Source organism: Convolutriloba macropyga, chromosome 11 (assembly GCF_964194025.1).
Source record: "Convolutriloba macropyga chromosome 11, txConMacr16.3, whole genome shotgun sequence".
NCBI classification, from domain to species: Eukaryota; Metazoa; Xenacoelomorpha; order Acoela; family Convolutidae; genus Convolutriloba; species Convolutriloba macropyga.
In genome coordinates, this window is record NC_134478.1 from 55,776,515 (window position 1) to 55,800,632 (window position 24,118).

Consider the following 24,118-nt stretch of genomic DNA (forward strand, 5'->3'; position numbering starts at 1 on the left):
GTAATAGTGTTGATGGTATTTATACAAAATTTTGCAGGACCGCTTGACTTCTCGGGTTATTTTAGTGTCCTTGACTTTTTTGTGTTGCATGATTAAATTATTGTTAAATTTCTCTCTCATTCACAGGTGTTGGCAAGCCGAACTCGAGTGGCCGTATGTCAACACTAAAATCAAATGAAAAGTTCGCTGAAAATGTCTTTTTTCTCTTTAAATTTTATTAGTGGTTATAGTGGTATATATTAACTTCTACTAACGGCATTTGAAGCCCCCTTAGTGATTTCAGTTCTGACCCCCCCCCCCCCCCCCCACTGAAGCAGGCTGCAAAAGATTTAGCTCACACTACTCGTTTGTGTTTAACTTTTTTCACTGAAATCAACTCCACTAATAGCTGAACAACTATAGTTTTGGCTGGGAAATTAAAAATTGATAATCGAAAAATGTTGCCAGTTTTCTCAACAACATCAAAATGGCTCTGAGATCTATTATACATGAGTGTGCGAAAGTTGAAGAGCAGTAATTGTACTCTATTCAGAAAAGAAACGAAAAATAGCAATAATTATCAATATCAAAATGTAGCTGCTAAAAAGTGAATAAACCAATTACTATTTTGACTCTTGCCATGCAATCATGGTCATCCGGCTCCAATACCTTGCTGGATTTTTTCGCAAAATCATGTTTGGTGCGATTATTTCCAAATTATTCCCTATATTTCCATAACTTTACCAAAATTTACAAAATCTTGTAGTTACTGCTCTTCGACCTTAATCATTGCACAACAAGATAATTTTATTGAGTACTTTATATTTATGATTGTCCCAAATCAATTAATTGTTATACCGTAACATTCGCGCCTTTTTCGTTACAATTGTGAAACGATATATTTCTCGTGTAAATATCGTGTAAAAATAAATGAACAGACGAGTGCTTTTAAACTGTGTTAGCTGTTTGTGACCCTAAGAATAGGCCAAAATGGCTGTGATTGTAAAAATAGCACACCGCACAGGTGAAAAAAAGCGACAAGACATGTTGTGTTGCACCGAGAAAAGAATTAGTAAACAACACCCCCCCCCCCCCCCCCAAATAATAATAATAAATAAATTTGTTTTCAGTACCAAATATTCAAGCTTCGAATAATTAAACCAAATTAGAGTTAAAGCGTCGTACTGAACGAATACTAGGAGGCAATTTGCCTGTTTCAGCTACGTTACAGAGCTATTCAAAAGTAGATTATGTGTTCGAAATTCATTTAGTTACTTATATTGAGACCATTCAAGAGGAACTGGAAAAAAGGGGGGGTTTGATAAGCTAATTTTACGCACCAACTGTCTAATTGGTTTTACTTAAAAAAAGTTCTTTTTCTTTGTTATTATCATAGCTTCTCAATATACACTCAGCTTCGTAAACTTGGCATTTTGTTTCAGAATTAGTCAATATATCTGAGCGTTTAAAACGGAACAGTGAAGACCAGTGTGAAGAAGAGATCGAAGAGTTGAAAGCAGACCACGGTAAGCTTACCTACAATGATTTTGATTTTGATTTTTAAAGAGCCAGCACTCTTTTTGTTCATGGATCATATTTAATATAATGTTAAATTATGTTAGTTATTAGTTATTATCTTCAAACGAGTGATAATGTCATATCAGAGCCTTCTTTGGTCAAAAATGAAAACTTTGTCTACTTATCGTGTAACATTAATGCCACAATACCACTAATGTTTTAATCTTGTAGCATGCTATTTTCGATAACTCTATGTACAACGCAAAATTTTTCCCGCTAAAATTTCGGATTCTGAAAGAATTTGAGGTTCGCAAATATTCAATTTTTCTGGAATGTCCCTATTTAAACCTGGAACTACAATTATTAATAGACGTAGATGGGGTTATTCAGGGAAAAAAATTGCTAAGCGAGAGAAATATTTTGATAACGTGCCGCTTTTTCGAAACGTTTTTTTAGTTTTTACTTTAATTATTACAATTAAGGCGGTTTTGTGAATCACATTAACTGTACGTTTAGGGATGAGTTTTGGTCACCACAACCAAGTAATAAAATTTTATATGCCATGTTGACCGAAGTTTGTTGTAATTGTATTAGTCTTGTGGTCTTTTTTTATACAATTTTTGGGTCTTTCCCATTATAGCCCCCCCCCCCAGCTTAGTGGTCAGATAACCTATAGCCCCCCAATCATGGTAATTATACCACAATGAGGGGGCTATAATTTAATGGGGGGCTATAATGGGAAAGACCCCAATTTTTTGCTTGACCAATTTTTCGTATGAGCATTTGATTTTTCGTACTCAAAAACGGAAAAACGGTAATGCTTGGTGGGCAATAAGTTCTCTTAGAGCCTTAGGCCTAACTAGTGTCTAAGAATGCGATTCACCAAAACTGGGGTCTTTCCCATTATAGCCCCCCCCCCAGAAAATTATAGCCCCCCAAAAATCAAGTTATACCATACTATTAAATTCATCATTTATGCTTACAATTGTTGGTTACAAGTTTTTGTTTTGTTCCAGTATCGAATGCTGGAATTTTCCAATCGCCGTCATTATTTATGGAACGGGTCCAGGTTTTTTCGAGAAACATGCTTTCTGAGCCATTTCGTATTATCTCTGTAGCAGCTGAAATGCGGTTATGAGAAGTCAACTAAAATCAATTATAATGGGCAGGCCCATGTCATCATACGGCGGCTCGCCTACAATGATTTCTGATTTTGTGTTAAAGAAGTGGTTATTAATTTCAGTGGCTCGCCTACATCGATTTCCGATTTTGTGTTAAAGAGGTGGTTATGAATTTTCATCTGGGGGTGCTATAGGTTACATGCCCACTAAGCTGGGGGGGGGGGCTATAATGGGAAAGACCCCAAAACTGTTTTGAGGAGACATTTTCATGGTATGAGGAGTGGTTGTTGATCATAGTCTTAAAAGTTTGGCCCCGTCTATCAATCAATCACCTTTCAACACACCCCCAGTCCGCCCTCCTCCACCTGGCGGTTTGGACCCCCTCTTGTCAAGCCCTCCTTAACCAATACCCCCCCCCCCCCACAATCGCTTGAACCCTCCAACCACTTGCCGGTGGTTTGAAGGTTTGAGAGCAATTTGCCCGACGTTAGCCGGTTATGATTATAGCATGGGGTAAACTTTTTAGTTTTTATGTTAGTTTTCGTGGCAGTTTGGTTTCCTTTTAATTATTTGAAGTTATCTTAGTTGAAAGCAATTTGCTAAACTTAAGCAATTTTTATTTTAATTTTCTGTTTTTTTAAGTTTTTTTTGCAAATTTTTTCTTTTTTTCTGCATCTCAGAAATTTTTCATATGTCCAATTATTCAATTATGGTAGGATAATGGTTACTAAATGGAAAAAATTAAAGGTTTGGTAGGACAAATTTTAAATAAATTTAATAAACTCTGTCGTTTTTGTAGTTTTTACTTCTTGCTCATGTTCTTCATAGTGTTTGTGTCTGTTGGGTGCTCAATGAATGAGCAGGAACTATTTCGTAAAGTGTGCTGGGGAAATTTGTCGAGACTTCACGAGAATTTTAGTCAAGAATTTATTAATTTGGATCTTTTCCGTTTGTGCCCCCAGTACGTTTTCCGCCCCCCCCCCCCGTTACAGAGCACGTGCCATTACATAGTAAATTACTGTGTAAAAATTTTGCACGTGCGTCTGGGGGGTGCAGATAATATGCGCCCACTAAGCTGGGGGGAGGCACAGAAGGAAAAGATCCATTAATTTTATAGATTTTGGTCCTTTCCTTTTTTATTTTTGCTCGGGTTTTATCTTTTGAAATCAATCGTTAGTTATGTTTTGATATTAATTTGGTGAAAACAATCATACCGTGACAAGCAATTTTTATAAACAATAAGTTTGGAGTTGCATTTTATAAATATTCCGAGAAATTTTTTCATAATTTGATTTTCTAATTAATGATTTATTTCCTCTTTGTTGTTTCAAATTGAATGGTATAATGAAGCTAGTATTATCAGTTAGTGGCCGGCTAGGGTGTAAGTTAATTTTTAATTGGATTTGATTCCTTGGCAATGTTCATCATTAGTTGGGAATAATATTTTTAGAACAATACGCGCTGCCTGTAGTGAACAATAGTTCTGCCTGTAGTGAAAAACATATTTCTAGCATTGAAAAAGTCAAATTCAGATGTTTTGTTTCCATGTTTTTTTGGTAACTGATGCGGGAATGTTAGCAATGTGGGACATAAAGTCAAGTTTTTTGCGGCAAATCATCTTAACTTCCGTATTCAGCCATCTTGAAGTTGCATCCGCAACATGCTCTACGGGGGCAACAGGAATAAGAAGGCAAAACACGAATAAATCCACCAAATAAATATTGTTTCCATTTCCAGTTAGAATCCATAAACACAAATTAAATTGAATAAAACTATATGCAACCCCCTTTGCCTAAAACCGGAGCGCAAAAAATATCAACAAAAAAGCTAATCAGCGAAAACACGGGCGAGACGGGACACGGGGCGGACAAGGTGCCGTAAGCCGTTTTCACTTTAACTACTCTGTTGTTACCATCTCGGCCAGGGGACACCTCTTCTACTCTTCCCAGAGGCCAAATAGCACGTGGGGTGAAGTCTTTCAGGATCCACACCACATCGTTGACTTTGAGTGAATTCCCGTCGTTTTCGGTCCATTTTGGTCGCTTTATCAAGGTCGGTAGGTATTCCCGGACCAGTCTCCTCCAGATGTGGTTGAGGAATTGTTGAACATTCTTCCAAGACATAATTTTAGCTGGCTTGGTTGACGGGAAGATACCAGGGGGAAGAGAGTTGTAAGGACGCTGAAGTAGAAAATGGTTTGGCGTCAAAGGTTCTTCGTTTTCCATGGCGTCCGACACGTTTGTAAGTGGTCTGGAGTTCATCATAGCTTCTGCTTCAACCATGATTGTGTGGAAAACGTCAAAAGTGAACTTTCTTGACCCGAGAATGATCAGGAGCGTCCGCTTGACACTATGGATCAGCCGCTCCCAAGCGCCGCCAAAATGAGGGCCATAAGGTGGGTTGAAGTGCCACTTGGTGTTCTGTGCTGCGAGTGCTTTGTTAATTTTGTCTTTGTCGAGATCATTCAGACACCTTTTGAGTTCTTCTTTGGCACCAACAAAAATCTTACCGTTGTCACTGTACAAATCAGCGGGCTGACATCTTCGCGAAGTGAAGCGGCGGTAGGCGTTCAGAAAAGTGTCTGTATTCAAATCTGGACAGGTTTCCAAGTAAACAGCTCGCGTTACCAGAAAAGTAAAGATGAGGCCGTAGTGTTTCTGAAGCTTGTCTTTTTCTTCCTCAATGTAAAATGGGCCGAAAAAGTCTAATCCGCAGTTGGCAAATGTAAATTGTTTGTTTTCAGTCGGGAAGCGGCAATCAGGTAGCGGTGCCATAAAAGTCTCAATGCTTTGCGGTTCGAAACGTCGACAAAGGAAGCATTTGTATCTAATGCTCTGCAGTGTTCTGCGGAGACCAATCAATTACGTAGTACCTTTGCTGTACAAAAGCTTTAGTGGCTTCTGTTCCCTGATGCTCATAGAAGCGATGGGCATGTTCGAGGAATAAACGACTATTGTGATCTTTTGCATGAAGTAGTATTAGCAGCCTGGCCAACTCGAGTTCACTGGGAGCAAAAATTAGCTTTCCACTGATGCGTAATATACCGTTCTTATCAAGCATTGGGTTTAACGACCTGTGTTTGAATTTCGGGTCCAGTTTACGGCTACCTTTTAGCAACTCGATGACGTTGGGAAGCTATTGACTTGCGACATTTGTATCAAGTAAGATTTTGATAATTCAATGTCTTCAACAGTGTAATGATGGTGATTGCACACTGTTTCTTCGCTCTGTAGATCACATTGAAAACAGTAGCTATCGTTAGCAAAATCTTTGTCCATGTTGAAAACTGTTTAGGGTCGAGTACTGGTGTCTCGGTTCTTAAGGCAGATCGTGTTGCAGCAGAAATCGGTATTTGCTTTGTAGGTCTACAAAAGACATCATTTGTGGAGAGAAAATCTGGTGGCTCAAACCACTTTGCTTCAATTTCCTTGGGTTCTAAACCACGAGTACCATGATCAGCTGGGTTTAAGTTTGTCGCAATATGATTCCAATTGTCAGGTTTGCTTTTTACTTTTATTTCTGCAAAGCGATTAGCAACAAAAACTGGTTGCTTCTTGGAAGTGCCAATCCAGTCAAGGACAACTTGACTATCCGTCCAATAAAAAACATTGCTGATTTCAACAGAGAGTTCATGTCTAACAAAATTCAGGAGTCGAACACTTGTGACAGATGCCTCTAGTTCCAACTTTGGAACGCTCAACTGTTTTACGGGCGCTACTTTGCATTTCCCGATCACAAATGCAGTTTGTACTTCGTTGCTGGTCTTATTCAAGCTCCTGAGGTAGACAACAGCGCACGTTGCAACAATCGATGCATCAACAAAAACATGCAACTGGTTCTCTGTCTCCATTTGATTATGTGTTGTCATCTGTCGTGGAATTTCAAGTTGAGGCATAGAGTGATAACTGTTAAGCAGCTTTTGTAAGGGATGTAGAAGCTCAATTGGGAGTGGCTCGTCCCATTTTCTACCTAACTTCCAAAGTTGCTGAAGAAGAATTCTGAACTTTATTGTCATTGGGCCAAGAAACCCAATTGGGTCAAAAATCGATGACACCAGACTGAAAATTTTCCGTTGAGTGTATTGTTCAGCTTCTTTAGGGAAATCTCCGAGGGATTTCATGAAAAATTTATCTTTTTCAAGGTTCCATTTTTGTCCGAGAACTCTTGTTTCACTCTTGGGCTCCTCGAGGACTTCTGGAGTAATACACTGAAGAGCCTGTTGATGGTTTGACAGGAATTTTGTGAGGCGGAAACCACCGGCTCTCAGGCAGTTCTTTACTTCAAATGCAGTCGCGTTGGCATTTTCAGGAGAGTCGAAGGACTGGATGTAGTCATCCATATAAAAATAAAACTTTATAGCGCTCTGTGCTTTTGGATATGTCTCGACGTTGTCCTCTGCGCATCTGTTTAAGACAAAAATTGCAAAAAATGGAGAGCAAGTTGCACCGAAAATCAATCTGGTGAATTGAAACTGTCGCACATCATTGTCAATAGACCATAGGAAACGTAGTGCAGATTGATGTTCATTTCGGATGCCGATTTGCACGAACATTGCTTCAATGTCTGCCAAAATAGCAATAGGTTTTTCACGAAATCTGACCAAAATTCCTATTAGACTGTTTAAGAGGTCTGGTCCTGTTAGAAGATTGGAATTTAGTGACTCGCCTTTGAATTTTGACGCTGCATTGGCGACACGACGCACTTTGTTTGGTTTGTTTGCGCTTTGAACAGGGTGATGCGGCAAGTACCATTATTTCTCAGGGGGTGGGTCTGTCATTTCCACTGGCTTGACGTAATTTTTCTCGAGATCTGTGACAAGAGACTGTTGGTACATATTACTTAGTTTTGGATCATTATTAAGTCGTTTGTTCAAACTGTTTAGCTGATTGAGGGCAGAAAAATAGTTATTTTGAAGATTGGCAGGTATTTTCCAATGAAGACCTATTTCAAAAATTTCGCCTGTGTCTGTGTGGTTGATAGTACTCTCAAGTATTCGATTGGCAGACTTTTCATCCTCAGTGATAGTATTATCTTCTTTTCTGGTACCATTGTTCTCTATTGACCGAAATTCTTGTATCAAATTGTCCAAGGGTTGTTCTGGACTTTTCCGACAGACATGGTATACTAATACTTTCGATTTGTTAGAAGATTTTGAAGAGCGGTTTCCTAGTGTGTTCAGGTACTCTCCTGCAAGTGTCCATCCAAGCTTTGTCTTTACTCCAAAGGGGCGGATTTCGGTGCCTTGAATTACTTCAGTAGGATGCGTAAAGGCAAAATCATTGACACCAAGGAGTGCTCCAATCTTACCTTTGGCAATGTCTGGGAAGTATATGTGTCGAAGTTCATTGAATGCATCGCAAACATAATTTAACTCAGTGACATTGGCTGCATTAACGTTTAATGGAGGGGTGCTGAAGGCTCTGAATATTTGGAACTTTTTATCAAACTGATTGAAAGGGCAAACTGTTATTGGTTGCTTTATTTTTGATAGGGGCATTTCGTTATCAACGCTTAGATATTGAACAGTAGTTGAAGATTGATATTCGCGTGGGAGTTCCAGGTAGTCAAAAACAGCATCTAATAAAAACGTAAACTGACTGCCGGGGTCAATGAGAGCATACGTGTCGAATACTTTATCGTCTTTGATAAAGGATACTGGCAGCAGCTGTAAGTGCTCGAACCAATCGTTTGGTGTACTGGATATTTGTTTGACATTGAAATTTTGGCTGGTAAAGGTCCATTCAAATTCGCACGTTTCAATGACTGTTGATTATCATTATTTCCTAAATTTTTTCCGTACCTGAGATTGATTTTGTGTTTGAATTGTGTTATTTTATTCTGAGTTGCTTCACTACTTTTTTGCGTTTGTGAGTTGTTGTCGTCTCCGATGACCAATTTTGTTGACCTGAGGTTTTAGTTTGCTGTTGGACGTTGCTGGTAGTAAAAGCGGCATGTGTTCTGCTGAATTGTTTAGCTGGATTATGTAGTGTTGTATGGTGAAAACCATTACACACCTGACAACGCTTCGAGGAGGGACAAGTGTCTCTGCGATGTTGATTACTTAAACAGTTTGTACACAAGCTATTTTTCTGGATAGTTTGACATCAACCTTCAGGGGACAATTTATGGTAGTCTGAACAAGTTGCAACATAATGCGGTTTGTGACATTGAACACAATTTGTGTTCTTGTTTGCAAACTGTTGCTCATTTTTCGAGCCGTTTTGATTAACCTTTCGTTGATCTAAATCGTTCCTTTGAGACTGTCCTGCAGTTGTTTGCTTAAACTAATCTTGAACCGATTGCTGTGCTGTCACAGCAGGATAATTACCGTTTTTGTTGTGAGTGAAGATACTGGTTCTATTTTCCTGGTTTACTTTGCCATAAACCCTTGCTTGAACATCAAGCCATTTTCGAAACTCGACAAGGGTAGTTGTTGTAACATTCTCTGTCAAGGTGTGTTCAGTCCATTTAAGAAGCAAGTTGTGGGGAATTTTTTCCTTCGCTTTCCTCAATAGGTAGACGATTGAAGGTGGGCTTGAAAACCTAGGTTCTGAAAAGCCTGGACAAATGTCTTTAGAAATGAAGAGAATGCTAGGAAGGATTGCTTATTGTAAGAACTATTACATTTCCAGCTCTCTAATTGGTTGATAAAAGCGTTGACAACAACTGAAGGGTCGCCAAAGCGGCTCATTATCTCGTTGAGGGCTGTATTATAATAGGATGGATCACAAGAGCAAGCATGTATCAGATCCTTTGCCTTACCCGACACTGAATTCTGTAGGTAGATTATTTTGTGTGTGTCAGTAACTGAAATGTTATTGTGAACCATTGAGAAAAAATTATTCATCCACTCGTGATAGTGCATGGGATTACCATTAAAATTTTGCAATTTTAATGGCGGCCATTTGATCGACCATTTTAGGTCGACGGATGTTGGCTGAAGTTCACTATTGGTCATTGAGGGGACAAATTGTCCAGCTGTAGCAAACTCTGGAGCCTGATGCTGCCATACGCTTGAAGTTGGCAAGATGTTAGTTGGATAAAGATTAGGTAGAGGGGGAGGTAGCAAGTGCGAAATTTCGTCGTTTGAATGACTTTGATTTACAGTGGGTTCAGCTGCCATGTTCTTGATGGGTAAAGGACATGATAAATAAGCGTTTGTGTTGTTCTGACCAATATCCACCATACTGGTTTGAGTAGCCGGATTGAAGCTATGGACTGGTTTGTTCGCTTCTTGAGCGGTTGTGGAATGCGTTGTAAGAAGTTGTAGATCGCTCTGCACTGACTGGATGTTTGCTTGCGCTGGGGTAGTAGATGGGTAAACAGGAGGCCTTTGAGCTGTTAAACCCTGAATTGGGAAGCTGTTTGTCAAGGTTGTGTTTTCTACAGGATCATTGGGACCGATGTTGAAAGAACTGACACGTTGCACAAAACTGTTTTCAGGCTTTTGAGGTTTGAGTTTATTATCTTGTTCTTTTGAAAAACAATAAATCTGGACGTCCGAAACTACTTTTGCAGCTGTTGTTGGTTGTAGATTGTTTGTAAATCAATAATGCTTAGGTTGAACGTAGTTTTGTTTAGATGAGTGAGGGTTTTGATCTATTGTCAAGTATTCAGGTCCATGATTAAGAGGCTTGTCAATAATTGCTTTGCCAAGGAATGGGTTTCCACATTCATCTTGAAGGGTTGGAAAAGGTACGTTGACGTTTCGGAAGCCTCTCTGACTTTCAGGGGTCAAAGCTAGACTGAAACGGTTAACAAACTGCTTTTGTTTGGATTGAGAACCGCTGAATTCTAAATCATTTGCCGTTAGAAAATTGGGTAATTGGTTCAACTGATGATCCAAGTCTGACATGTTGAGAGGCCGCAAAATTAAGGTTTCTTGCTGATGATTAGCATTGGGTTGTTCTAGGGTGTTTGATGCCATTGGATGATAATGACTAGCATGATGTGGTGAGTTGGGGTCAACAAACTGGTTTCTGTTCTGTTGATGGAAATTTTGTTGTTGATTTATCAAATGGCTAATAAGAGGATCCTGGATTTGCTGGTTGTTCAGGAACAGTGATGGCTTGACTGGTCTTGGAGAAATGGGCGGTGGATTAATGAAGACTGTTTTGTCGTTCGGTTGTGAACTGGCTGCTTGCTCGACAAATGTTTCTTCAGTGATAACATTACGTGTTGGTGTTGATCGTTCTGAATACAGTCGTTGGCTGCTTGGGCGAGAGGGAATTATGACTTCATCGCGAAATCTTGTTGAGGACTGGCTTAATAGACCATCATCGTTCAATGTGTCAACTTCCAGTTCGGATTGCTGCAGTCTGGATGTTAAGGGTTTCTGTCTGTCCAGAATCGAAGTTGCTGTACTCTTGTGAGGCTTCGCCCTCAACACTGCTTCTGTCTTCCTGTCCAAATCTGTTTGCAGCGTTTTGGCTCTGCTTATCAGTAGATTTATTGATCGGAAGCTCTTTCTATCGTCTTTCGCCTTCTGTAACAAATCAAGCTGGCTTCTCAAAGATTTTTCCGTTGATTTCAACATGTGTACTGCAAACTGACACTCGTCGTTGTTTCTCTGCGACATCTTGATCTCTGTTGTTGTTGTTGTTATGCTTGTCTTTCAGGTTAAATTGAAAACGGCTAAAAACCGGAGCGACGAACTTTTGATGTCAAAATCTAATTTGGCTAATCAGCCAAAAAATTTCCTATAAAAGTTCAGCGACGCCAATTTTTTCAAAAACAAGAATCCTAAGGTTGTGATGGTGCTAATTATAGTAGATTTTATTTGCTAAAGAAGAAAAAAAATTCGTTCGAACGTTTATTGTCTTTTTTTAACAGGACCAAATAACTGCTACGAATAGATTTTCTTTTTTGTTTTCAAAGTTTTTTTTTTCGGACAATGACTGTAAACTTTAGTTTGTGCTTTCTCACTGAATGTTAGCAAAAAACAATTAGTTCTACTGTTTTACTTTTACGAGAAGCCCAAAAGGAGGTTGCTGAAAAAAATTATATGAAAAGTTTTTTTTTTGCGGAGCGACTAGGCAACGAGGGTTACAAGAAAAAACGTTGGTTGTTGAGTTGTCTCTGTGTTGATTTAGAAAAATCCACTAAGGACTATACTGTGTAGAACTGCTTGAGGTGCTTAAGAAATGCTTTGTTTTTTTGAAATAATTTAAATCTTCTAAATGGGGTGACTACTGATACCAAAAAGAAAAGGCTTCTCATTTTACTTCTGAAACCAGTAAAAATTATCGATTTCTTCTCGATAACTACTGGAACCGTGCAAAATTTGTTCTTCTGATTGGTGACTACTGAGACCCGCAGGGGAATAGGGACTTCTTCTCGGTGACGTTTGTGACCGCGGACAAGGAAAACATTAAACGGTTCTTAAAGTTAACAGAGGAAAACTTTTTGCGTTTGTTTTTTTTGCTGAAGGCTATATTTTATATTTATCGTTTTGCAAATCTTTCCAAAAATCAGAACTTTGTTCTAGCTGGGAAGTTGTTTTATGTGTTTCTTTATCGGAGGTGTTCTTGGGATTTTGTAATCAGAGTTTTCTATTTTTAAAGAAACCTGTTTCGAACTTTTTTCTGTAACTCTTATTGATTCCAGACTCCGAATATGATATATTCGAAAAGAAAAATTTTGAGACAATTTCAAAATCTTACTCAAAAAATGAGTTAGATTGTTTGATTTACAATATAGGTTTTTTTTGTGCAGTCCGAAAATCGAAACCGTTTTTCTTTTCTTTTTTCGAAAGGCCTTTTTAACTTCTCTTTTTTTTCTGAGGCTGACTAATATATCTAATAAGTATCAACTTTCGGCAATTGGACGGTAAGTCAGAGGGCTAGTTCGACAATTTGGTTTGCTTTTCAAGGCGATTTGGAGTCAGAAAAATAAACTATTTTTCTGAATTTTTTCTGATTTCAAAAAAGGAATTTTCTTGGCTATTCGTGTTATTGAGATCACAATTCGATGTTTTGACCTAAACAGCTTTCTTTCCAGTGTAAAATTAATTCACAAGGCTAGCATAAGAGTTCAAACTGCAATTAGACAGGATATAAGGTCGGGAAATCAAAAGGAGTTTTTTTATTTTTCTGGCTTCATAAAAAATTTTAAAAAATTCCTGATCTTTCTTGTTTTTGAGATCCCAGTGTACTATATCGACTAAAACAACTTTCTGGCTACTGCAAAACTAACTCACAAAGATAGTTCAAGAGCTTATTTTGTGAATTAATAGGGTATGGGGGTCAAAAAATCGAAATGGGTTTTTTTATTTTTCTGATTTCAGAAAAAATTTTCTGACTTTTCTCGTGTTTGATGACTCACTATACTAAATCGACCAAAAAAGCTTTCCGGCTACTGCAAAAAACCTCACAAAGACAGTTTAAGGGTTTTTTTTGTGATTCAATAGGATATGGGGTCAGAAAATCAAAATGGGTTTTTTGATTTTTCTGATTTCAGAAAAAATTTTCTGACACTTCTCGTTTTTGATGACTCAGCATACTATATCAACCCAAAATAGCTTTCTGGCTACTGCAAAACTAACTCACAAAGATAGTTTAAGATTTTATTTTGTGAATCAATAAGATATGGGGTCAGAAAATCAAAATGGGTTTTTTGGTTTTTCTGATTTCAGAAAAAATTTTCTGACTATTCTCGTTTTTGATGACTCAATATACTATATCGACCCAAAATAGCTTTCTGGCTACTGCAAATCTATCTCACAAAGATAGTTTAAGAGTTTGATTTGTGAATCAATAACATATGGAGTCAGAAAATCAAAATGGGTTTTTGATTTTTCTGATTTCAGAAAAAATTTTCTGACAATTCTCGTTTTTGATGACTCGGTATACTATATCGACCAAAAATAGCATTCTGGCTACTGCAAAACTAACTCACAAAAATAGCTTAAGAGTTTATTTTGTGAATCAATAAGATATGGGGTCAGAAAATCAAAATGGGTTTTTTGATTTTTCTGATTTCAGAAAAAAATTTCTGACAATTCTCGTTTTTGATGACTCGGTTACTATATCGACTCAAAATAGCATTCTGGCTACTGCAAAACTAACTCAGAAAGATAGTTTAAGAGATTATTTTGTGAATCAATAAGATATGAGGTCAGAAAATCGAAATGGGTTTTTTTATTTTTCTGATTTCAGAAAAAATTTTCTAACAATTCTCGTCTTTGATGACTCGCTATACTATATCGACCCAACATAGCATTCTGGCTACTGCAAAACCAACTCACAAGGATAGTTTAAGAGTTTATTTTGTGAATCAATAAGATATGGGGTCAGAAAATCAAAATGGGTTTTTTGATTTTTCTGATTTCAGAAAAAAATTTCTGACAATTCTCGTTTTTGATGACTCGGTTACTATATCGACTCAAAATAGCATTCTGGCTACTGCAAAACTAACTCACAAAAATAGTTCAAGAGTTTATTTTGTGAATCAATAAGATATGGGGTCAGAAAATCAAAATGGGTTTTTTGATTTTTCTGATTTCAGAAAAAATTTTCTGACAATTCTCGTTGTTGATGACTCAGTATACTATAACAACACAAAATAGCTTTCTGGCTACTGCAAAACTAACTCATAAAATTAGTTCAAGAGGTTATTTTGTGAATCAATGAGATATGGGGTCAGAAAATCAAAATGGGTTTTTTGATTTTTCTGATTTCAGAAAAAATTTTCTGACAATTCTCGTTTTTGATGACTCGGTATACTATATCGACCCAAAATAGCTTTCTGGCTACTGCAAATCTATCTCACAAAGATAGTTTAAGAGTTTGATTTGTGAATCAATAACATATGGAGTCAGAAAATCAAAATGGGTTTTTGATTTTTCTGATTTCAGAAAAAATTTTCTGACAATTCTCGTTTTTGATGACTCGGTATACTATATCGACCAAAAATAGCATTCTGGCTACTGCAAAACTAACTCAGAAAAATAGCTTAAGAGTTTATTTTGTGAATCAATAAGATATGGGGTCAGAAAATCAAAATGGGTTTTTTGATTTTTCTGATTTCAGAAAAAAATTTCTGACAATTCTCGTTTTTGATGACTCGGTTACTATATCGACTCAAAATAGCATTCTGGCTACTGCAAAACTAACTCAGAAAGATAGTTTAAGAGATTATTTTGTGAATCAATAAGATATGAGGTCAGAAAATCGAAATGGGTTTTTTTATTTTTCTGATTTCAGAAGAATTTTCTAACAATTCTCGTCTTTGATGACTCGCTATACTATATCGACCCAACATAGCATTCTGGCTACTGCAAAACTAACTCACAAAAATAGTTCAAGAGTTTATTTTGTGAATCAATAAGATATGGGGTCAGAAAATCAAAATGGGTTTTTTGATTTTTCTGATTTCAGAAAAAATTTTCTGACAATTCTCGTTGTTGATGACTCAGTATACTATAACAACACAAAATAGCTTTCTGGCTACTGCAAAACTAACTCATAAAATTAGTTCAAGAGGTTATTTTGTGAATCAATGAGATATGGGGTCAGAAAATCAAAATGGGTTTTTTGATTTTTCTGATTTCAGAAAAAATTTTCTGACAATTCTCGTTTTTGATGACTCGGTATACTATATCGACCCAAAATAGCATTCTGGCTACTGCAAAACTAACTCACAAAAATAGTTCAAGAGTTTATTTTGTGAATCAATAAGATATGAGGTCAGAAAATCAAAATGGGTTTTTTGATTTTTCTGATTTCAGAAAAAATTTTCTGACAATTCTCGTTTTGATGACTCGGTTTACTATATCGACTCAAAATAGCATTCTGGCTACTGCAAAACTAACTCAAAAAGATTGTTTAAGAGTTTATTTTGTGAATCAATAAGATATGGGGTCAGAAAATCAAAATGGGTTTTTTGATTTTTCTGATTTCAGAAAAAAATTTCTGACAATTCTCGTTTTTGATGACTCGGTATACTATTTCGACCCAAATAGCTTTCTGGCTACTGCAAAACTAACTCACAAAAATAGTTCAAGAGTTTATTTTGTGAATCAATGAGATATGGGGTCAGAAAATCAAAATGGGTTTTTTGATTTTTCTGATTTCAGAAAAAATTTTCCGACAATTCTCGTTTTTGATGACTCAGTATGCTATATCGACACAAAATAGCTTTCTGGCTACTGCAAAACTAACTCACAAAAATAGTTGAAGAGTTTATTTTGTGAATCAATAAGATATGGGGTCAGAAAATCAAAATGGGTTTTTTGATTTTTCTGATTTCAGAAAAAATTTTCTGACAGTTCTCGTTTTTGATGACTCGGTATACTATATCGACCCAAAATAGCATTCTGGCTACTGCAAAACAAACTCACAACAAATTTCATGAGTTTATTTTGTGAATCAATAAGATATGGGGTCAGAAAATCAAAATGGGTTTTTTGATTTTTCTGATTTCAGAAAAAATTTTCTGACAATTCTCGTTTATGATGACTCAGTATACTATATCGACACAAAATAGCTTTCTGGCTACTGAAAAACTATCTCAAAAAGATAGTTTAAGAGTTTACTTTGTGAATCAATAAAATATGGAGTCAGAAAATCAAAATGGGTTTTTTGTTTTTTCTGATTTCAGAAAAAATTTTCTGACAATTCTCGTTTTTGATGACTCGGTATACTATATCGACTCAAAATAGCATTCTGGCTACTGCAAAACCAACTCACAAGGATAGTTTAAGAGTTTATTTTGTGAATCAATAAGATATGGGGTCAGAAAATCAAAATGGGTTTTTTGATTTTTCTGATTTCAGAAAAAATTTTCCTACAATTCTCGTTTTTGATGACTCAGTATACTATATCGACCAAAATAGCTTTCTGGCTACTGCAAAACTAACTCACAGAGACAGTTTAAGAGTTTTTTTGTGATTCAATAGGATATGGGGTCAGAAAATCAAAATGGGTTTTTTGATTTTTCTGATTTCAGTAAAAATTTTCTGACAATTCTCGTTTTTGATGACTCGGTATACTATATCGACTCAAAATAGCATTCTGGCTACTGCAAAACCAACTCACAAGGATAGTTTAAGAGTTTATTTTGTGAATCAATAAGATATGGGGTCAGAAAATCAAAATGGGTTTTTTGATTTTTCTGATTTCAGAAAAAATTTTCCTACAATTCTCGTTTTTGATGACTCAGTATACTATATCGACCAAAATAGCTTTCTGGCTACTGCAAAACTAACTCACAGAGACAGTTTAAGAGTTTTTTTGTGATTCAATAGGATATGGGGTCAGAAAATCAAAATGGGTTTTTTGATTTTTCTGATTTCAGTAAAAATTTTCTGACAATTCTCGTTTTTGATGACTCAGTATACAATATCGACACAAAATAGCTTTCTGGCTACTGCAAAACTAACTCACAAAGATAGTTTAAGAGTTTATTTTATGAATCAATAGGATATGGGGTCAGAAAATCAAAATGGGTTTTTTGAATTTTCTGATTTCAGAAAAAATTTTCTAACATTTCTTGTTTTTGAGATCCCTGTGCAATACATCGACTAAAATGGGTTTCTGGCTACTTCAAAACAAACTCACAGGGCTAGATTAACAGTTTATACTGTGAATCAACAGGATATGTGGTCAGAAAATCAGAATGGATTTTTTGAATTTTCTGATTTCAGAAAAAATTTTCTAATATTTCTTGTTTCTAAGACTCCAGTATGATATATCGACTAGAATGGCCTTCTCGCTATTTGAAAACTAGCTCAAAAAAACTGTTCGAAGGCTTTTTTGGTATTTCATTAGAATATGCAATCAGAAAATCAAAATGGATTTTTTTGATTTTTCTGATTTTGCGACCGTTTTTCTGACTTTTGGCATTTTTCTCACCAAATTTTTCTTTCAAAGTACTTAAATTGCTTTTATTTGCCTTAAGAATAATAAAACTAGTCAAAGTTTATCAATCGAGGTGTTATAGTAACAGAAAACAGGTTTTTGGGGGACAAATTTCAGTTTTTTGGTGGCTCTTTGTCGAAAAAATTAGAGATTTTTGTCTCGATCTAACCGGGGAACAGAAAATCAGAGGTGGCGTCTGAGACCTCGGGCGGACTTCTGCTGGTGACGTCTGAAACCAGTAAAAAAACTAGAACCTCTCGTAGGGGAGACGTCTGAAACCCAACTTCCAAAAAAAATTGTCCTTGGTGACATCTGATTCCAGTAAAAAATCCATGCAGGAGATCATTGTCTGCTCTTGTCACAACCAAGTAATCGTTAGCGTCTGTAATTGTAACATCAGAAGGTTGAATGTCGGTTAGTTACCATTAATATGTAGTGAAAAACATATTTCTAGCATTGAAAAAGTCAAATTCAGATGTTTTGTTTCCATGTTTTTTTGGTAACTGACAGTTAGCAATGTGGGACATAAAGTCCAGTTTTTTTGCGGCAAATCATCTTAACTTCCGTATTCAGCCATCTTGAAGTTGCATCCGCAACATGCTCTACGGGGGCAACAGGAATAAGAAGGCAAAACACGAATAAATCCACCAAATAAATATTGTTTCCAATTCCAGTTAGAATCCATAAACCCAAATTAAATTGAATAAAACTATATGCAACCCCCTTTGCCTAAAACCGGAGCGCAAAAAATATCAACAAAAAAGCTAATCAACGAAAATTTAATTGGATTTTTAATTGGATTTGATTCCTTGGCAATGTTCATCGTTAGTTGGGAATATTATTTTTAGACCAATACGCGCAGTTCTGCCAATGTATGAAAGACAACAAAAATCGCCTATATGGAAACGATTACGACTGTTGTGTCAAAGCTGTCAAAGTTGGGCTTGATTCGGGTTGTATTACCTTTAACACCGGGGGTGTTCTAATGTTCTATAAAGTTCACTACGAATGCGCGAATGTTGCTCCGGCGTGTTTCACAGAAGGTATAAGTGAACTGGCGAGTAATTTGAGCGATTTGAGCAATTTCGGAATTGCAACCAGATGCACCTGGACTGTTACGATATTTATTGTGTTGGCAATTAATCAAATTTTGAACTATATATAGTAGCTATGCTGAAATTACCCGGGGCGAGGATTTCCCCCAAAAATAACTGGGAAAAGAGTGTAAAGAGTGTAAAAATAAAAAAAAATTACACCCCTATTTCTTCGCTTAATTAAGGGTGGAATAGTGTAATTGAAAGAGTGTAATTTTAAAAAATAAAAGTGGAAGACTGTAAATATAAATATTTACACTCTTAAAAGTTACACTAATTAGGGGTGAAATAGAGGTGAAACCTAAAAGTTACACTAATTAGGGGTGAAATAGAGGTGAAACCTAAAAGTTACACTAATTATGGGTGAAACCTCGGCCCGGGTAAGTCAATATTTCACCTGGGTAAAACTGAACAAAGCTAATGCGAAAACAAAACGAGTAAATATATTCTGTTTTATTTTGTTATGTCTTCTTAGAGGATCTGCGGGATTCTCAGCTCCAGTCCGGGCATCAAATTGACCTCTCATTGTTCAGAGAACTTCCGAGATTTACGACTTCCTTCGAACAGCTATCAAGACTTATACTTTTGGACCCTTATGTGCTTGAGTTTGATCGGATCTGAGGCCAAAAATGTTGCCATAATTCTCCAATCCTGTGTGTGCAATGACCGGACAGCGCCTCACAAACTGTTAAGCTAGAAAATGTCCAAGTTCAAATTGTCACGACAGATGTCCAAACGCGTCACAAAGTAATATTTCAATACACTTTGACGCACGCCAAAAATAGCGTATTATCCAACATTTGAATGTCGGAGAGACTTTTCAATGCCGTCCGTGTTCAGAAAAGCGAAGAAATGGGTGCAAGATTAATGGTTACATTGTCTTGTATTGTCTCATTAAAACGTTATTTTTTTCCGTGAAGAATTGTTAGCACGACATTAACAAAAATGTTGATAATTTGATCTTCATTTTTGGTACCCAGATTTTTCCGTCCTGAAAACTCAGTCATTTTGATCAAAATCTGATCCAGTACACTCCACAAGATTATTGCTGCCTTATTCCATTTTAACTGGATTCTGGGCAGTTGATGAGTTGGTTCACGTTTGACCCACCAACCGATGCGACCTTTCTTTCACAAGTCAAGAAGAAAAAGAAAAAAAGAGGCAGAGTCAAATATCAGCTGTCAATTACAAACAGTAGATAGCGTCTCATGTAAGTCGATGGGAGCAATTAATAGCGAGAAAATAATATTTGCCATTGATAGGAGTAGAAGACAAAACAAACAACAAAATCAATTAACAAAATAAACTAATACTTACAACCAAAATTCAGTATTCACTTTCAGCAAACGCTTAAAAAAATAAATAATCAAGTGCGCAGCAGATAATACCAGAAAAAAGTCTAAAAATCTAAACAGCAGCAATTAAAACGTGAACTAACATTTATTTGGCATCAGCAAAAAATTGTTTAGGCCTCCAGATAACATGTGGGGCTGATCCTTACTGAGACTAACTAACAAGTCGACCAAAAAGGACAAAGAACAAAAATTTGAAAATATGTTTAATTTCTTGAAAACAATTTTACAGTGGAAAAAACATTGACTCTCAACTGAAACTAATGTTAACTTTTTTATGAGTCCATACAAAGAGCCATTGAAAACTCTCATAATCCGGAATTTGTCATACGACTAAGATAGAAAAAGACAATTACGTCTAAAAATGAAGTACTTTGTTAAAATTTGGGAGCAAATCGCGTCGAGGTTGTTAAAACCATGAGCTATTCATTAAACTCGGTTCATATGATTATCTCTCATCATCAAAGCTAATGGAAACAGCCACTAATGTGGTAGTAATATACGACATCAAGAAATAAGAAAAATGGGATATATATATATATATATATATATATATATATATATATATTGATCAAATCAAAAAAAGCTTAATGAAAACAACAAAAACTACAGAGCCACAGCATCATTAATAAACAAAAATTAGTAATCAGATAAAATAAAGATAAGAAAATCATGATAAAAGGTGTAAGCTGGGTTTAAATTAGAGAATAGCTAGCAAAATCTCAACTAAGTTTAATCAAAACAAAATTTCAATTTCATGAGAGGCCGGTTGTACCTCAAATCAGTGGAGACTATGACTTAAGGAATCAAATTAACAACGAGTACGGATGGGCCTCAAAACTCCAAAAATAATTTTACAAAAACATATTGTGGAATAACTAGTAGATTAATAAACAATAGATTAGAATATGGCTGTTTAGTTGAGGTTTTTTTCAACATCAATGAGCCTTTGTGTTAAAGGTACTCTGCGAAAAATACAACAAATATGACAAAATGCAATGCAAGTATCAAAAAGTAGAAAAAAAATTCTGAAACCACATAGCGTCATAGCCGTAGAACCATCAGCCTTCCGTTTTGCAGAATGTGCACTGCAAGACACAAAGGCAATTAAAAATAAAACTAAAAAATTCCATTGCACTTTGCAAGATAACGGTTTCGAAGCCTTTGAAACCACACGCTATTCAATAAAACCATTCTCTTTGAACACATGTGTTTTTAAGACTGTTAAGACCCGTTATTAATATGATAATTGGACAGGGCAAAAAAACAACAAAACGGCTACCAAAATGGGCAAATAAACAAATGTGAAATATATATTTAAAATTCGTTTTATCGACACAAAAACCGTTTGGCTTTAACTTACTAGAAGGGAGATACATTTTGTGTTTTCTGAGACCAAGCAACAGGTTGACAGATTTTCGAAAACGAGACAAAATTCAAAAGTAAACTGAGATTATTGTAAAACAAATATATGCGGATAGATAAGAGCTATTAGTAAAAAACTGAAAGCCTTATGTAAATTCAAGTATACCCTATAGGAAATTCAACTGGATCCATGTTTCTGAAGACTTTGTTGTCGAAATCGTTGAAAATTTTTTCTGTAAACAAAATATATAATCACGGTACCTTTGAAAAAATCCTGAGTAAGTAGGAGTCAAAATGTGTTTGGAAATTTTCAGGTCTGTAAACAAACGAAGTAAACCGCTCAAATAGTTTTTAAAAGAGACATTGCCTCAATAGTATCATAATGTTTTTGATTGTCAAAAACAATAAGGAGACCAACACTAGCCATGATAATTCAACGAGTTTGATTGTAACAGCTAATGATCCCAATTGTAACCAAAATAGATATAATGGCAATAAAACAATGTTAATATATCACAACTGAAAAGTTCAAGTTGCTTGATGATTATTTAAAGTTAGCCAAAAGGGGCAAATTTTGTACATCAGAACAATTTTAATAAGGAATGTAAAATTAGCTTTCTTTTTGATTGATTCATGAGGCTTTCAGCAAATTCAGGTCTGTACCTGCGGCAAAAAAGGGGCTGCTTAAATTATGTTTGAAAATTTTCATTAGATATGCATCAAAAAATGAAACAACTATATTTGTTTTCAAATAGCTGTTCAATACACTTTCTTCAAGAATTCTTCCGACATCAGTTGTTTTGGGACAGTTCTTTGTTTTGTTGTTTACAGACCATACATTTGATTGGTATTGGGTCGCCGTCTTTTTTGACGATTGCTCGAAGAGGGGTGTTGATATTCTAAATGTTTTCTGTCGATGGAGCAAGTTTGTTCATGACTTCAGGATTTGATTTTTGTTTTCAAAAATTGACCTCTGTTTTAGATACTTGATTTCTCTTTGCAGATATTGAAATTTAGACTTAACTTTTAGTTTCACAAATATTGTAATCGTAAACTGACAACAAATATTAATGTAAAACGGGAGTTTTGATCAGTTATCTTTCAAAAACACACTCCCTCCTCTGTAATCAAACTATAGACACCTCGAACCGCCTCCACTTGAAACCCATCACATACTTGCCACATTCTTGTCACCAAATCCCTTAATTGAATATCGATTACCAAGTTTTTGAAAACATTTCCCATGGTTTTCATAGTTAATAAATTTTTGGGTTCTTTCATTCATTTTTTCAAAATACTTCTTATGTAGGTGAGGCTAGTTAAGCGATTCGAGTCGTTTACTGTTTTCTACCGGCAATAGTTTTCTAGCTGACGCAGTTTTTCGATGACTTGTATTTTTGTTTTTTTGGACATTGACTTCTCCTTTAAAACGTTGACTTCTGTTTTCCAGTCAATGACTTTAACAGTAACTTAATGTACATAGCTACTGCTTCTAAGGGCAAAGTTCGAAGGGCAACAAAAAGGGCAACAAAAACAACAAAACAACTACCAAAATAGTTGAATAACTAGAAGTAAAATTTATTTAAAATTCGTTGTATCGACACATTAAACGACTTTCACCTACTAGAAGGAAGATACATATTGTGTTTTCTGAGACCAAGCAACAAGTTGACAGATTTTCAGAAACGAGACAGAATTAAAATGTAAGCTGAGATTATTGTAAAACAAATATATGCGGATAGATAAGAGCTATTAGTAAAAAACTGAAAGCCTTTTGTAGATTCAAGTATACCCTATAGGAATTTCAACTGGATCCATATTTCTGAAGACTTTGTTGTTAGTCGTAGAAATCGTTCAAATTTTTATTCGGAAAACATAATATATGATCACGGTACCTTTGAAAAAATCCCGAGTAAGTAGGAGTTGAAATTTGATTGGAAATTTTCTGGTATGTAAACAAACACCGCTACATTAGTTTTTAAAAGAGACATTGCCTCAATAGAATCATAATGTTTTTGATTGTCAAAAACAACGAGGAGACCAACACTAGCCATGATAATTCGACGCGTTTGATTGTAACAGCTAATTATTCCATTTGTAACCAAAGTAGATGCAATGGCAATAAAACGTCAATATATCAAAACTGAAGAGTTCAAGTTGCATGATGATTGTTTAAAGTTAGCAAAAAGGGGAAAATTTTGTTTACCAGAACAGTTTTAATAACGAATCTAAAATTAGCTTTTTTTATTGATTCATGAGGCTTTCAGCAATTTCAGGTCTGTACCTGCAGTAAAAAAGGGGCTGATCAAATTATGTTTGAAAAGTTTTCTTTAGATATGCATCAAAAATTGAAACAACTTTATTTGCTTTCAAACAGATGTTCAATACACTTTCTTCAAGAGTTCTTCTGACATCAGTTGTTTTGGGACAGTTCTCTGATTTGATGTTTACAAACCATTGATTTGGATTGTATTGGGTCGCCGTCTTTTTTTACGATTGCTCGAAGAGGAGAATTGATATTCTAATTGCTCTCTTTAGATGGAGCAAGTTTGTTCACGACTTGAGCATTTGATTTTTGTTTTCAAAAACTGACCTCTGTTTTAGATACTTGATTTTTCTTTGCGGATATTGAAATTTAGAAGTGGAGGCACCGCCTCCACTTGAAACCCATAACTTACCTGCCACATTCCCGTCACCAAATCCCTGAAATAAAGATCGATTATCATTTTTTGAAAATTTTTCCCATGGTTTTGATAGTTAGTTAAATTTTGCGTTTTTTCATTCATTTTTTCAAATTATTTCTTATGTAGGTGAGGCTAGTTAAGCGATTC

The 24,118-nt window shown here is 35.8% G+C and overlaps 1 protein-coding gene across 1 annotated transcript in view; it reads left to right on the forward strand.

Moving 5' to 3' along the window:
- LOC142349179 (uncharacterized) overlaps positions 1-18,783 on the forward strand; it is a 20,565-nt gene extending 1,782 nt beyond the window's left edge. Inside the window, exons 3-4 of the mRNA XM_075400591.1 lie at positions 1,422-1,505; positions 18,325-18,783. Of these exons, the coding sequence (XP_075256706.1) occupies positions 1,422-1,505; positions 18,325-18,641 (401 nt within the window). The 3' untranslated portion in view covers positions 18,642-18,783. The remainder of the gene's footprint in view (positions 1-1,421; positions 1,506-18,324) is intronic.
- The last annotated feature ends 5,335 nt before the right edge of the window (positions 18,784-24,118 follow it).